Source organism: Ochotona curzoniae, unplaced genomic scaffold (genome assembly GCF_017591425.1).
Source record: "Ochotona curzoniae isolate NIBS_2020 unplaced genomic scaffold, NIBS_Ocur_1.0 contig_2321, whole genome shotgun sequence".
NCBI lineage: Eukaryota > Metazoa > Chordata > Mammalia > Lagomorpha > Ochotonidae > Ochotona > Ochotona curzoniae.
In genome coordinates, this window is record NW_024465421.1 from 9,753,452 (window position 1) to 9,769,267 (window position 15,816).

The 15,816-nt window shown below is 52.5% G+C and overlaps 1 protein-coding gene across 1 annotated transcript in view; it reads left to right on the forward strand.

The window, feature by feature from the left end:
- GTF3C1 (general transcription factor IIIC subunit 1) overlaps positions 1–15,816 on the forward strand; it is a 54,780-nt gene that overhangs the window by 8,346 nt on the left and 30,618 nt on the right. The window contains exons 5-12 of the mRNA XM_040973167.1: positions 568–664; positions 4,678–4,801; positions 8,826–8,987; positions 10,153–10,268; positions 11,087–11,393; positions 11,811–12,022; positions 13,534–13,670; positions 14,679–14,832. Of these exons, the coding sequence (XP_040829101.1) occupies positions 568–664; positions 4,678–4,801; positions 8,826–8,987; positions 10,153–10,268; positions 11,087–11,393; positions 11,811–12,022; positions 13,534–13,670; positions 14,679–14,832 (1,309 nt within the window). The remainder of the gene's footprint in view (positions 1–567; positions 665–4,677; positions 4,802–8,825; positions 8,988–10,152; positions 10,269–11,086; positions 11,394–11,810; positions 12,023–13,533; positions 13,671–14,678; positions 14,833–15,816) is intronic.

The following is a 15,816-nucleotide window of genomic DNA, read 5'->3' on the forward strand; positions in this document are numbered from 1 at the left end:
AATCAGACTTTTAACAATTGCTTTTGAAATTTATTTATGAAAGGCAGGTTTAAGAAAGAAGGAGAGACAGAAAAATCTTCTGTTCACTCCCCAAGTGGCCACAGTGGCCGGAGCTGAGCAGATCCGAAGCCAGGAACCAGGAGCTTTTTGCACATTTCCCACGTGGGTGCAGGGTCCCAAGGCTTGAGTTATCCTCCACTGCTTTCCCAGGCCACAGCAGAGAGCTGGAAGGGAAGTGGAGCAGCCAGGATATGAACCAGCACCCGTATGGGATCCTAGTGCATGTAAGGCAAGGATTTAGCCACTAAGCTACCACGCCAGGGCCAAAGGTCTCGGACTTTTTAGAAAGGTATTTCATTCAAGTAAACCCCCGACTCTGGTTTGCTGCCCGTTAGGTGAACTTGGACATGTGGCTGAACTGCTCAATCTCTCCAGTTTCAAATGGCAATGATGGACAGGATGGTTGTTGAGACCTTGAGACTTGGGTTTGTTAGAGTACAGTGTTGATGGCTGTTAAATACAGGCATTGGGTTTGAAGAAATAATCTATTTGGTGTCTCCTTTACAGGAGGAGCAAATACGACATCCTCATGGAGAAGCTATCTGTGGTGCTGAGTGCACGGAGTAACCGCATCGAGACGCTGGGCAGGCTGAGGGAGGAACTGGTAAGCTGCCTGGGGGATCCCCTTGCACTGGGATGAGCCCGATGCGTACCCCTGTTTGGAGAACTGCCTCAGTGTAGGGGTGGCAGTCCAGAGCCCCACAACACACTCCAAACAAATGTGCTGCCTTCTGTTTAGAGAACGTGCAAATACTCAGGGCTTTGTGTAAATTCCTCTTCATGTCTGACTTCCCCTCCGTCCCTTGGGGTTTGCTCTTAGAGCAGCTCTCAAAGTTCACATGGAATGGTAAATCCTGACATTTAGATTTCCTTCTGTAGTCAGGCTTGCAATGTCGTCCCCAGTGGTCTAAGACTGAAATGACAGAGCAAGCGCACTGGGCAAGTGAGGGGATGGCAGAGAGACTAAAGCAATTATTGACCTGCCTGGCCTTTGGATCCAGGAGCAGTGATAAAGTGAGCAAGAGAAGAAGAAAATGAGGAAGGGTCGCTCCTTCTTGTGTGAGTGGAACTGCTGTCAGTGGAGATTAGCCTGGAGCTCACCTTGGAAGTGGGAGGGTAATGAGATTGCCCTGTAGGCTAAGCCACAGAACGGCGCGTCCGAGGTGAAGGTTTACGGGAACTAATCTTCAGAGACGTGGTGGAGCTCTGGTCTCTGATTTCAGGGTTCAGAAAATCAGGGGCATTGCTGGGTTCATTGCATACCCAAGTCTCTTCAAAGCCAAAGTTAGTAACTTGAGACTTGCAGGTCACATTTGGTCTGTTCAAAAAAGTAAGTTTCACTTAGCATTTTTAAAAAATGCAGATTTCACATACATGCCTAAGTGTGTATGTGAAAGAAATTTCGTATTTCTCCCTAGCTTCCCTTCCAATGTCAGTAGCTCTGAGCCCACATTTTGTCACAACAGCGAGCTGGAGCGAGTGTACTGAGGCCAACCACCAGCTCCCTTACCTTCTGTGACCCTTAGACTCCCAGCCCGAGCACCAGTGCCATCTGCCATCCAGTGTACCCTGCTCTGTGGTTCTTACTTTACTATCAAACCCCAAAGACAAGGTCAGCTGGGAAGACCCCTGCTCAGGAGGCCCTAACCGAGGGAAAGTGAGTTCCTTACCTGCTCAGGAAACACACTGGCCCAGGCCAACTCAGGATTGAAAACCTCTGCCCAGGAGTCCCTGGAGGACAGGGAGATGGGGCTGCCCTGCCCTGGGCTTATCCCTGGGGACTGTGTCGGTGACAGGAATTGACTGCTGTGGGTCACTCTTTGTTTTAGTCATTCAACAAACATTTCAGCCAGTGTCTCCTTTGAGTCAGAACTGTGTTCCACCCAAAGGTGATGGGTCTGTGTGTCATAGAACTGCTCTAACGGAGGGACAGGAGCATGGACACACACCTACAAGGTTGCCTTCCAGCTTGGTGGTAGCAGAAGTGTATGGAGGGGCCTGGAGAGGACATCATTGTGCAAGTAGCAGTGTTGCAGCCAAGGAGAGTAGCTCACACAGAGCCATGGAGTGAGAAAGCCTGTGGGACGTCTGCATGGGTGACCAGGGCTGCCTGATGAGTGGGAGTGGTGCTGGGAGCGGGAGCCTTTGAATCTGACCCTTGGGCCACAGCGCTGCGGAGTGTTGGCGAAGATGGACAGCCCCAAGGGAAGGCCATTGAAGTGAGTGGGGGTGGGAGTTAGTTGTGGCCCACCAGGGGGCCTGAATGGTGTAACAAGCATTTTGGGAATGAAACTAACGGGACCTGGTGAGCGGCCAAGCATGGGTGTTGAGGCACAAGAAGCAGAAGGATCTGACTAGCCAGAGCAGGTGACTGGGGGCAAGGGCTGCGTTGCTCGGTCACTGCCAGAGCTCCTTGACAGGGCTCTGCCCAGCTGCAGGTGATGTTGAGTGAGTGTTGGAGTCAAGTGCAGAGCAGTGAGAAGAGAAGGAGGCACAGGACAAGTTCAGCTTTAGGATGCATTGAGTGTGGCGATCCCAACAGTCCACTGGCCACGGGCGTCCACAACAGGGGTCCGAGCAGGCCGCGCAGGGTTTGCTGAGAAATCAGCCTGGGATGAAGCGGAGGCCATAAACTTGAGTGCTGTCTCTGTTGCAAGGGGAGGAGACTCTTGGTGCTGCTTTTGCTCTCTGCAAGGCAGATGGTGTGAGTCCATGATGACAGCCCCCACAAGGCAGGGCTACATCATCCTCTCTCATTTGGGGTGGTCCAGGCCTCATGCCATATGTTGAGGGCTGGGAGTTGATGGATCGGTTTCCATAGGATCTTTCCAGGATGCCAGGGGCCCCGCTAGATTAACGATGGACGCCATTTCCAAGCCACTGGGTTTGAATGGGCCATGTGGGAGTCATCTATGGCTTTTGGATGGCCATATGTTGTGCCGCCCCACTGCTGGAGTGCTGGCGAGGCTGAGCGTCCATCACACCTATGTGAAAGCGGCGGCTCACTGGCTCACAGGTGTTTGGCCCCCTGCCTCGCCGCCAGAGGGAAGAAGAAAACCTGTAAGACTCAAAGAACAATTCTTCAAGTCATGTGTTCCCTGTCGGTGACAGCTAGCCTCGCTGTACCAGGCCCTGCAGAAGCCAGCGGCAGCCGTGGCAGGAGGGCGAGATCCAGGAGCCAGTGGGCCAAGGCCAAAACGATGCTGTGATAGCTGTAGGTTTAGGAAATTGCCTTTCCTCTGAATGACTGTTAAAAGACAAGCAGGCTGTGTCGGCCAAGCTTCCATAGGGAGCGTGAAGGCTGAGGCGTCCTGGGTCAGCGAGTCCTCGGCTCCCGCTCACTGTGATGCTGGGAGCTGTGCTGCTGCTGTTGCTGGCCAGATCTAATTTCTTAAGAGAAAACAGAATCTAATTTTGTTTCTCCTTCCCCTCTGCCCCCTCCTCCCTGCCAAGAATAAAATCTCCCAATCTTTGATGTTGGGAAGTAAATTACGTTTTTCAAAAACATGGAATGGCAGGTATTTAGCACAGCAGGTGAGATATGACCTAGGGTGCCCACGTTGATCCTAGTGCCAGTTCTGCTGCTCCCACCTGGGAGGCAGCGGGGGATGGTCCCTGCCATCCCCATGGAGACCTGGAAGACTTCCTGGCTCCTAGTCCTTTGCTGTCTGTTGTACCCATGAAGGGAATGAACCAATAGGCTCTTGTCCTTCTGTCAGTCTCTCATTTTCTCTCTCCCTGTCTCTCTGCCTTTTGAATCGGTGAATCGAGATATAGAGGGAGGCCGTTTATGCTCTCTGCGCTGAGACTGTGCTTAGATCATCTTGGTTCCTCGGACCACATCTTCTAAAATTTTTTCTTTTTTCTTTTTTTTTTTTTAAAAGATTTATTTATTTTTATTGGAAAGGCAGATATACAGACAGGAGGAAAGACAGAGAGAAAGATCTTCCGTCCGATGGTTCACTCCTCAAGTGGCTGCAATGGCTAGAGCTGAGCCAATCCAAAGCCGGGAGCCAGGAGCTTCTTCTGGGTCTCCCAAGTGGGTGCTGGGTCCCAAAGCCTTGGGCTGTCCTCAACTGCTTTCCCAGACCACAGGCAGGGAGCTGGATGGGTAGTGGAGCCACTGGGATTAGAACCAGCGCCCATATGGGGTCCTAGCATGTTAAGGTGAGAACTTTAACTGCTTCGCTATCACACCAGGCCCTAAAATTTTCTAAAGAATATTTTTAAATGTTTTTTTTTTTTCTGGTTGTCCCCAATGCTGTAGGAGATGTTGCATGTATCGGTTTATTAAAATGTAGTGTTCTTATGTGGTTCAGAAAATCCCAACAATGCAAAAGGACTCGCCTGGAAGCCACCTGCCTCATCCCCACTCTGTGCTCCCTTCTTGGGACAGGCAGATGGATGCCTTTCCTGGCTCATGGAATCAAAAGGGGGAGTTTTCTGTCTGTTCCTCTGGACTTTGTGTTGCTTGGCAGTGTCTCCAGGGTCAGTGCCTCTAGCAGTCCCCCATTCAAGAAAACCAAAGAGTTAGGGTCCTGACCTCACTCGGGTGTGTGGCTGCTCAGTGGCTGTGAGTGCCTTACCTGCGCCTGATGGTGGCTTTTATTCTGGCAGGGACTGTGTGAAAGGACATTCAAACGCCTGTACCAGTACATGCTGAACGCCGGACTCGCCAAGGTCGTATCCCTTCGCTTGCAGGAGATTCACCCTGAGTGTGGACCCTGTAAGACCAAGAAAGGTAAAGACCAAGGTTTGGTTCAGGATACCATGGTGGGCTGGCCAATGGCCACGCATCCTTCTTCACAACCCCAACCTTGCTGTCCAATCAGGCAATGCCTTGCAGTAGGATGTTTTCATGCATTTCTTTAACTGGACTTCTTTCTGCTGGCTCTAGGCCTCCCATATGAAAAGCACGTGGGAAGTGTTTGCTGATAGAAGCAGTTCTGGCTTGCATTCCCCAACATGGCAATTCTGTGATGACCCAAACAGGTCCTTATACTAAGCCACCCTGTTCTTCAGCCAGCCTTTTCAAAATACCTGTGTGTGTGGTGTGGTCTTGTTATCTAGCCCCGTGCAGTAGGTGGCGTTGCCACTATTGTACATGTCAGAAATTTTAAGTTGAAATGCCAAGTAACTTAGGAAAGGTCAGACATTCAGCATGTGACAGATATGATTTGAACCTTCCAAAGCATTTTAACGAAAGATGACGTACCATGAAACTGTGAGACCCTCCTTATTTTATAATAGCCCCTTATTCCCTTATTGATTGCCATTTTATCCTCATGGACCAAAATGATTTTGAAAGCTGAGGGTCAGCACTTCAGCGACAGACGATAGAATAAATGAGTTCATTTGCGCTTTGCCTGGACATCACCGAAGTGATCTGATGGGACGTAAAAGGAAGAGACTGACAAGTACACGAGAGGACGGGATAGGAAATGCCAGGAGAGAGGGCTGGTGACAGTATTTTGGTGTCAAGCGCGGATGGGCTAATGGTAACTGACTGAGCCGTGAAAGGGTGACAGTGAGTCCTCAACACCTCAGCCCTGGAAATAAATGAAACAGTTGGAGACTGTAGGGATTTTGGCAGGTGCAAGCATGGAAGAAGCGGGGAGTAGAGGAGTGCCCGGGAAAAGACATGCCCCTGGAGCCCTTGTCTATTGAGAGAAGGCGAACGCTGGTCTGAGGGAACTCTGCCCCTTGGCTTCCCAGCTTAGTTCCTGTGGGTCCCGGGCCAGCCTGTCTGGCTTCCCCATATTGTCAGGAAGGTGGTAGCATGGTAGCACCGCAGTAGTCACGGTACCACAGGTGTGGGAGCAAACAAGGAAACCACTGGGAGAGAGCAACACCATCCTCCTGTCCGAGTCCTTGGTTGCTCACAGCCCCTTACAGTGTGCTGAGGATGTGTCATGGCCTCATTGGCTGGCCCCTAAGTGGATGGGGGTGCCAGCCTTGACATGGGGCTGAGATGGAAAGGGCATGATGGATTTTGTGGCAGGGAGGAGAAGGCTCATGGAATGGAGCCGTGTCCAGAGCTGCCAGGACATCCCACGGTGTTTGACATACAGGTAGAGTGGTCCAAATGCTTCAGATACTATGGCCTATGGATTTCGTACCCATTTTTATTGCCTGACCTGTTGGAAGAAAGGTGTTAAACAGAGACTAGAATAATTTTGTTTTTGAAGTGGAGAGGAACCAGACAGGAAGCCCAGAATGTCAGGTGTTCATCTGGGTGGCTTTTTCCTAGCTAGGGTGTAACTTCTTGAGGGTGGCTGCCCCCTGCGCTATGTACTCTGTATCCTCGGTGCCTGTGTTGTGTCTCCCTGGAACAGAGTAGCCAGCAAGCAAGTGGCAAGCAGATACGATTTAATTAAGCACCACCTGAGTTGCCTCTTGCACAGGAGGAAGGGGTGGATGCAGTTTTGCCTTGAGCTTTGTCATTCTGGTGTGCGGATTAACATAAAACCTTCCTTCTAGGCAACATGAAGTGGCAAAGGCTTAAATAATAAATAAAGATGATGTATTACCGCATGTAAATTTACAGGTGTGCCTGGACACATGTGTGCGAGTTCTCTCTCAAATCCCTTCCACAGAGTTTGGATTCAGGCATATTTTAAATCGCATTTCACGGCATGGAGAGCTCGGTGCTGTGTTTTGTACAAAGCCAAGAACCTGGGTAACGAACCCCATCACCCCGTGCTGATCTGTTTTGCAAATTATGTTTCTTCCTTCCAAGTGTGCCCCATCATCCTATGTTTATTAAATTGTACAGAGAAATGTAAGTCAGCTTGAGTCCCTCAGAATGCGGAAGAAAATTAAGCAGCATGGAACTGCGTCGGTCACAAGAGGGGCTGGGTAATGAGGGCACAGATCTGTGCAAACACTGACAAACTGTTGCCTTGTCCACCTTAAGTGGGGAATTCATGTGTTCTTGGTAAGTCTGTCAAGTTTTTAAATAAAAACGAAATGAAGAAAGCTGGCAGGCTGTGGCAAATTTAAGTTACAATCTATCATTAAAGCAGCAAAAGAAACCATTTACAAAGTTGTAATAGGATTAAAGCATACAAGCTAAGAAAAAAAAAACATGAATGACTAAAATTTAATAAATGTAAAGACTTAAAAGCACTTTAGAACGAAAAGACTGAAAAATCAAACAGAAGACATAAAGGGTGAACCAACATGAAAAGGATAGGAAAAAAAATGATCCAAAGTTTTAAAAGCCTCGCAGAGAAATGATGTTAGTGGGAGGTGGTTGAAACAACTGAAAATTAGGATGATTTCTTTAAATTAAAGGTGACAAAAGTGATAAAAAGATACTAGCTTAAAAAGAAAAAGTACTATACATAATGACGATGAATGAAAGAACATTTTAATAGGATTTTATGAAATGTCAAGTGGAAACTTGGGGGTGAAGCCTGCGAGAGAGTACAGTCCTGGGTGCATGGATCTTCTGTTCAGAGCTGAGGCAGCCCTCCCAGGGGGAGCACTTCACGTGGGATCAGGCTTGCGTCCTCTACTACGTCACCAGTGTGGACAGCTCCCTTGATCCTGCATCCTGCAGACCGTGGGGCTGTGAGCATCAGGGCCTGGCCAGGCTTGCTCTAGGCACCTCCCTCCGCCAGTCGTCGAAGACCCAAGGAGGAGGCATCAACGTGTCCAGGCAAGCAGGGTTGATTTAGAAGGTAGTACACACTGAGGTGTGGGTGTAGGCAAGCCATCTTCATGAGGAAGGAAGGGCTGCCACCCCCACCAGAGTTGCCCTATAACCAGAGTTAAGTATTCAGATGGGGTGGCATTTCCATGCCCCTTCATTTGTGAGTCTCAGAAGTGTCAAATGGCACCTGGTACCTGATGGGAAGTAGGGCTCAGATGCGTGGTGAGGAATGTGTGTGCTAAGCCTGCAGCTGTGTCGGATCTGCATGGAAGTAGGTCGGGGTTGTGCGGTATAGGTCTGCCAGCAGTCTCAGCTCCTCTCTGCTTACTGGCTGCCAACCCGCCCACTTCTGTCAGCAGGAAACTGTGCTTGGCCAGACTGCTTTAGAAGGCTCCTGCTGGGAGCGGGTGGGAGGCCAAAAAAGACTGGGTTTTGTGGTTTGCCACCCAGGTGCAGTGTGACAACTTGAAGGCCAGGTACTTGCCACCGTGACACCCAGCCATCCCCAATGGTCCTGTCTTGGTATCATTCATCAGGAACCCGGCTGCGAGGTCCTGGAATGGAGCTGTGACGACCACAGGGAGCCTGTGCCTCTCCTTATTTTGTCAGAGTGAATCCCCACCCCTGGGGTCACTGTAAAGCCCTCCAGAAATGCCCAAGGCAGCTTAGAGATCTACTCCTGCCACCCCTTATTGACAGTAGGTACCAGCCGAAGATGAGGCAGGTGGCTCTCATTCTTTCAGCAAACACTGCTCATGTGGCGCCTGCATGCGGACCTTGTCAGACTTGCTGGGGAATCATTGTGGAGAGAAGGATGCATTTCCTGTCATTGCAGAGCCTGTCTGGCAGGAAGGGGTCTCTGTCTGCTTACAAGCACCAATACCATACCGCCTTCTTTGTTCCTGATTCCATTACAGATGACTAGTCTCATGGATCAGGTCGAGGCCTGCAGTTTTTAATGGACTTTCTTCAGGGAGGGGGTGGCCTCTGTCTGCAGAAGTCTGTTACAACGTTGCGGGGCCCCTTGCCTGCCTTCCCCTCCCCACTCCCATCCCGCACAGCAGCGCAGCACCATCCTGACTCAAGGCCGGGAATCTTGTGTTCCTAGGGACTGACGTCATGGTCCGGTGCCTCAAGCTGCTGAAGGAGTTTAAACGGAAGATGGACGATGACCAGGACGACGACGAGGACGAGGAGGTCATCTCCAAGGGCGTGCCTCCCGTGGATATCGTGTATGAACGGGACATGCTCACGCAGACCTACGAGCTCAGTGAGTCCTGCCCACGCGTGCACCAGCTCCCTGCCCTTCCTCGGTCTTGCGGTCCAGGGCTGTCCGTACAGGTATTCGCAGAGGGCTGTGCTACTCAGAGGCACCAGACTTCCCTTGGGACTCTCAGGCCTTGGCACCAGGTTTGAATTTGAAGCCTTTTTCTCTGCTGTTTGGTTGGGTGACTTGGAGGGAGGTCTCTGGACCTCAGTTTGCTGCTCTGTAAAATGAGGCTGTCTTTGTCAGAGTTCTCTACTAAGTTATATATACACAGAGAGGAGAGTGGATTTGCTAGGACCCTGTGCCCTTGTGGTTAAGGAAGCTGAGAGGTCCGATAAGAGGCCAGCCGTCTGCAAGCTGAGATCCTAGGAGGCCACCGTGTGGCTCAGGCCAACTCTAAATGCCTGAGACCCTGTGGAGTCCTCTGAAGTCAGGAACGTGGAGTTCTGATGTCCAAGGGCAGAGCCCTTGTTCCAGCTCCGGGAGGAGGGAGACTCGGTCTTTGCCCTGGGTTTGCTATCTCTGGGCCCCAGCTGATTGGATGGGATCTGTCCCATTCCAGTCCTTGGGTTCACAGGCCCAGGTCCCGCAAATACAGCCAGAAATAGTGCTTTACCCACTCACTGAGAGTCCCTTCTCCCAATTGATACCTAAAATAATTCTGACACGTTACAAAGATGAGCAACATGGCATTGAAGTACAAAGGCTGATGCCTGATGCATAGAAAGCACTCCAAAAACCTAGCCGTCAGTATTGCTGTTGAACATTTCACAGCCTGCTGCTACCCTCCAAGGTTGACCCAGACTCACAGCGGGCTAGGGGTTCCGGTGATGAAGAGTCCTCACCCTTCTTAGACACTCCCCACTCAGACCTGTGCAGGATGTCAATGACCCTGTGCCTTACGGGGGGGACCTCAGGTCCCTCTGGGGAGGAGGACAGAGTTGGAGAAGTGACCACAGAAGGTATGGAACACCTGCAGGTCAGAAACCGCACCTCGCAGCCTTTCTGCAGAGTCAGTAAGCACTCCAAAGCAGCCACCTGGCCTTTCAGCGTTGCAGTTGGACGTTCCACCTGCACGTTCTGGGTGGAGAAGGAAGGGAGAAGGCTGGGCTTTATCCACCAAGCTGAGCCCCACTGGCCCTTGACTCAGATCTGTTTTTTTGCACAGTTGAGCGCAGAGGCACGAAAGGAATCTCCCAGGCTGAGATCCGTGTGGCCATGAACGTGGGAAAACTGGAAGCGAGAATGCTGTGTCGGCTCCTTCAGAGGTTCAAGGTTGTCAAGGTAACCTCCCAAGCCCTACTCTCCTCCCCGCCTCGGGATGTGCGCTGTGTGATTGCACCAGGAGGCGCAGTTGGTTGCCCTGTGTATTCAGCAGGTGAACAATGCCTGCAGGCTGCACTCCCTGAGCTGCAGAGCCCCCCACCTGGCTGTCCCTGTCACCCATGCCTGGCTCCTGGGACTGTGGAGTTAGTTCCTATGCCATAGTTCAGACTTGATCTCAACCCTGGCCATTCCACCCTAATCCCATCATCTGTTGGCCCGTTTTGCTGGACAGTGAAGGGTTGCAGCTGAGCCAGTGGCTACAGAGCACTGTGGTTGCTACACAGCACATGTTACTCGTTTTCCCACAAAGTCCGGTTCTAGGAGATAAAGCAGGCATGGATGGCTGACGGCTGATCTCTTGGTCTCCTAGGCAGTAGTGGCCAAGGAACGCTGGTGTTCCCAGACCCTGTCCCTCCAGGCTGTGGCAGCCATGGAGCTCTGTGCACCACACCCGCCCTGCTCACCTGCTCACTGACCACTCTGTGGGGGCCGAGTTCTCTGCCAGGCACTGAGCTCCGTGGAAGACTGGGCCAGAGCCTGCTGTGAGGGGTTCCCAGCCTCCCAGAGCACACAGATTACACCATAGATAACTCCCATAGATCTCTGGAAGCAGGACCTGAAGGCAATGAGATGGGGAGACCCAGGAGGGCTCATGGGTACGGGCTAACCTGTGGCCCAGGTGGTGAGCTGGAAGAAGCTGCTGAAAGCCAAGAATGGTAGGAGGACAGGTCACTGACACTGTTCTGAGTGTGACCAGTGCGTCTCATCTCCCCCAGGGATTCATGGAGGACGAAGGCCGCCAGCGGACCACCAAGTACATCTCCTGCGTGTTCGCAGAGGAGAGCGACCTGAGCCGGCAGTATGCCCGGGAGAAGGCCCGCAGTGAGCTCTTGGCCACCGTGAGCCTGGCCTCCATGCACGAGGAGTCGCTCCCACCTGAGGGCGAGGACGCCTTCCTCTCAGAGTCAGACAGCGAGGACGAGGGTGGCAGCAAGCGGAAAGGCCGAGGGTCCCAGGGCGATGCCAGGCCTTCTAGTAGCCTCGGGCTGGGGGCACAGCCTCATCACTCGACTCCCACCAAGGGTAGGGGCACTCGGGCGGGCAGGGTTGGTGTTGCTGGGCATCCCAGGCCCCTCCGGTGCCATTGGAGTGTGGGGGTGATGGTGTCATTTATATCACAAGGTCATGGGCTTAGAGAAGATGGCTTTGTCTGTTTTAGAGGCTTATAAGTCCTTGGGGCATATGTCCCATAGTTTGATCTTGGCGGGGGGGAGAATTTCCTAAGCTTCCCTCTAACAGTGCTTAGTTCCCTCTAACGGTTTTAGTTCAGGTGAAAGGTTGGGGCCAATGGCGAAGTTGCCATCTGGCACCCAATTAAGAGTAGAGCTGCCTGCTGGGCACAGCCTGCTTCCTTTCTGACCCTACGTGGCTCTCCTAGGCTGCCGAGCACAGGTGCCCTCTCACCTCCTGTTCACTGGCTCTGCTCATGCCCTCACACAGGCAGCTGGAAAGTTGTCAACTTGAACCCGCTCAAGCGGCACCCATCTGGCTTTGCGGGGGCCGCCGAGGGCTCCACCTGCGGGAGTCGTGCCAGCGCTGACAGCCTCCTGGACACCAGCAGCTCCTCCGAACCCAGCTTGGGCTCCCACCACATGGAGAGCGACACCGGCGACATAGCCTTGATCGAGGAGGTCCGGCTGGAGAACCCCAAGGTTAGTGCCTGTCATGGGGAGAGTTGCCATCCCTGAGCAGGCTCTGTGGCTAGGGATGTGAGCCTTTCCTTTGCTGTACTCAGAGCCCCTGGATGGAGAGTAGATGGAGTTACCGTGAGAGTGCTGCCTGCTGGGTTGCTGCTGGGTTCCTGGCAGTGATCTACCCCCCAACCCCAACAGTCACCTTGAGTAAGGCAGTTCCCATGTACCCATGGCCTGGGCTCCGTGTGAATGTCACTACCCTGTAATTTGCCCAGTGTTTTCATTTGCAGCAGCAGACTCGCTCTTTTCACTTAGAAGGAAGATTTGTACAGCTCATTTAGATCTGCTGTTGGGTCAGCTTTGTCCCCCAGGGGACATTTGACAGTGTCTGGAGACATTCTTGGTTGTCACACTTAGCAAGGGGGTCCACCGCCAGCATCCGCAGGTCAATATTGGGACACTGATAAACATCCCCAAACAAACCTAGGGCATTCTCTCAGGGCAGAGAATTCTCTAGTCTAAAATGTCAACATTGCCATGGCTGATAAACCCTGCTCTAGAGGAAAGGCCAGCCTCGCAAGCTGTAGAACAGAAGGGCGTGGTGCAGAAGCCAGATCCTAGAGTGCTGCTTAGCCCTGTGGTGGGAGGATTCAAAGACAGTGGATGTAGAAATGCTTTCCTCTTGATAAAGGAATCTTCAAAAGGTTGCTGTGAAATGTGTATCCTGAAGGAACCATGCAGACTTCGCCTTTTTTTTTTGGCATGAAAATTAACTCATCTTTTAATTCTGTTTTCCACTCACTGTTTGAAGTACCCGTGGGATTTGGTGCACTTGGTGCCGTGTCCTTGGTCAGGACCTTGGGGACCAGGAGGCAGGAGTGCCTGCTGTACCTTGGAGAGATTTTTGATGGCAGGGTGGTGCTCTGGTGCAGGACAGGAAGGCTTTGGTACTGTTGCTACTATGTCATTTAGGCTTCACAGACTTGCAAGACAAATAGCAAGCACATGTGTGAGAAGGAAGACAGAGGCCCTGGGGGACATGCGCTTGCCTGCCCAGAGGACGGCTATGTGAATGTTATAACGTGTGTGTGTGTGTGTGGGCACACACAGCCCCTCTACCCCTTCTTCTCATTTCCTGGACTGGAGTAGATTTTCTTAGACCCTAATAGTCCTTTCCTGAGTTTTGGGTACTATGGCTCCCCATCATGTCTACTTGGTCTTGTCTCTGAAGCAAAAGGCCCCCTAGGATCTTACCTGCTTTCTTCATTCCTTGAGCCCACCTCAGCAGGTCATGTGACTTCAGCAATACTCCCTTTCAGGGCTCAGAAACCCAGTTATGCTTGCCCAGCCCAGCTCTTCCTCCTTACAGAATGCTGGCCTTGGCATCCTGGTGGCATGATGCCCGCTTTGTCACCCATGCTGAGCCCTAGGGTCTCTTGGCAGAGCACATTTCCCTCAGCTCCCCTGCAGGAGTGGTATTCCCCATGCTCACTGCACCCCTGTGCCTCATGATCTGGTCTCTGTTCCAGGAGAGCGGCGGTTCCCAGAAGGGCGGGAAGCATGGCACCGGCCAGGACAAGCCCCATGAAACCTATCGGCTGCTGAAACGCAGGAATCTGATCATAGAGGCTGTCACCAACCTGCGCCTCATCGAGAGCTTATTCACGTAAGCCCGCCCACGTCAGCCCACCCATCTGCTGGCCTGCCTGCCTATCTTGACTAGCCACAGCACTCTGCTAGGTAGTTACCACCTGCTAGGTAGTTACCACGGAAATGACCGAGGGCCACTGGGCTGCCTCCTTTGCCCTGGGGATTCTCATGGGGATCCCTTTGTGGCAGGAAGCACTTGGAGGTTGGTGTCGCTCTTTGGAAGGTATAGATGGTGGGGGTCGTCTACGGCAGAAGGGAGAGTGTGATGGGCAACAGCAGAAGGCACAGGGGAATGTAACTGGGCAGCAATAGAAGGCATGCGGCAAGTGTGTTTGCCTTTCCAGGCCTGGGAAATTGTTAATAAAGAAAGGCTATGAATAAATAGGCAGGATGCTGTGATCTTGCCTTAAGTTTCCAGAAGATATCACCAGGCCAGTACAAGTAGAGCATCCTTGTGGGCTGGAGTAGAGGCTCTGGCCTCTGGTCAGGGGTCTGGGACATCACCGTGTCCATCTGCACCGCCACCTGGGGTGGCGTCCTCAGGGCTTGGAGACACCCAAGCCTAGAAGGCACTTACTGAGAAAGAGCTTTGCTCCCCGGTCAAGAACACGGGTTGCCCCATAACTAGGCTGGGATGGGACACCATCAATTGACCAGTTCCCTCTGTCAGCGAGGGGCTTGGCAGGGTGTTCCTCGTGTCCCTTCGGACCCTGCCCAGTGGGGACTCAGTGAGAGCCAGACAGGGAGGGATGGTGACAGACAGGGAGAGAGTGGTGAACTGGTGTTCTCTAGTGGGAGGTCCAGCACGCAGAGTCCACATGGCTGGCACTAGCTCTCCCTGCCACCCTTCCCCACCAACTCATCTCTGTGTGGCTGGTGCCGGATTCAGCACATGGAGCTGCTGTGTCGGGCACCAGCCACTGTGGGGGAGGCTTGCACCAGACCGTCCCATCAGGCCTGTCTCCGTTGCCCTGCTGGCAGGAGGTGGGGGAGTAGGTGAGCTGCTTATCTTGTGGCGCCCCAGGATTCAGAAGATGATCATGGATCAGGAGAAACAGGAAGGCGTGTCTACCAAGTGCTGTAAGAAGTCCATCGTCCGCCTGGTGCGGAACCTGTCTGAGGAAGGGCTGCTGCGGCTGTACCGGACCACGGTTATTCACGATGGGATCAAGAAGAAGGTGAATACAGGCCCTAGAGACCCCAGACTCCTGTGTCCAGTCTGCAGCCTGCTGGTCTCACTGCTCCCGTCCTTGGCATTTCCTGCAGCGCCTCCTGGTTTTGGGGGGGGGGGTGGGTAGGATCATAATCCCTGTCATATGCAGCAGGTGGAAGGAGAGCTGAACAGTAATAGGCTCAGGCATGCAACCGTGAGGCAGCCAGCCATGGAGGAGGGGCCTCCTGGAGGTGAGCCTACTCAAGTTCTAGTTCAGCAGAGCAGCGTGGGCAAAAATGAAATAACATTTGCACCGTGGGAAATTGAGACTGAGCAGCACTGGCCTTCTCCATGATGATGGGAGGGCATGTCTCCCAGGGGGAGCGGCGGCTGCTCCGTGAGGATGCACTGGTGGGGTTTTGCAGTGAGGAATGAGCCGTCTCTTCATCTCAGATCGTTTCTGTGCAGTTGCAAGTTGGGGACCATTCCCATAGCAACTGCAGCTCGGAAGCTTTGCAGCGGCAGGCAGAGATTATTCAGGGGCAGAGTCATTTGCGATGGTGCAGCCAGACCCAGGGTGAAGGGGATGGCGCCGTGGGACAGGCGCCTTTCATTACCTGACCTTTTTCCCCTGGCTCCATTTTTTTTCTAGCTCTGTCTTCAGGAAGCTTTTGCTGTGATACTCTGTCTTCTTAATAAGCTGACAAGGTCATTTCTACTATTGAACTCCCATCTTCAGTTGGAGGTGGGGAGTCTGAACAATACCGAGCAGGACGAGGCAACAGAGGCACTGTCAGCTCGCATCAGCTTTGAATCTTTAGGAGCCGCTTGGTCCTGCCCCACACCCCAGGCAGTCAGCCTCACCTCCCACCAGAGGGGCCAGGAGGTCGTAATCCTGACCTCCCTCTGTCTCTCTGAAGGTCAGAAAAAGCCCCTCCCCGTTTGCAGCAACACCTCCCTCTGAGTTAAGTTGATCTTCAGGAAGTGGTCACAGAGGGCAGAACACGTG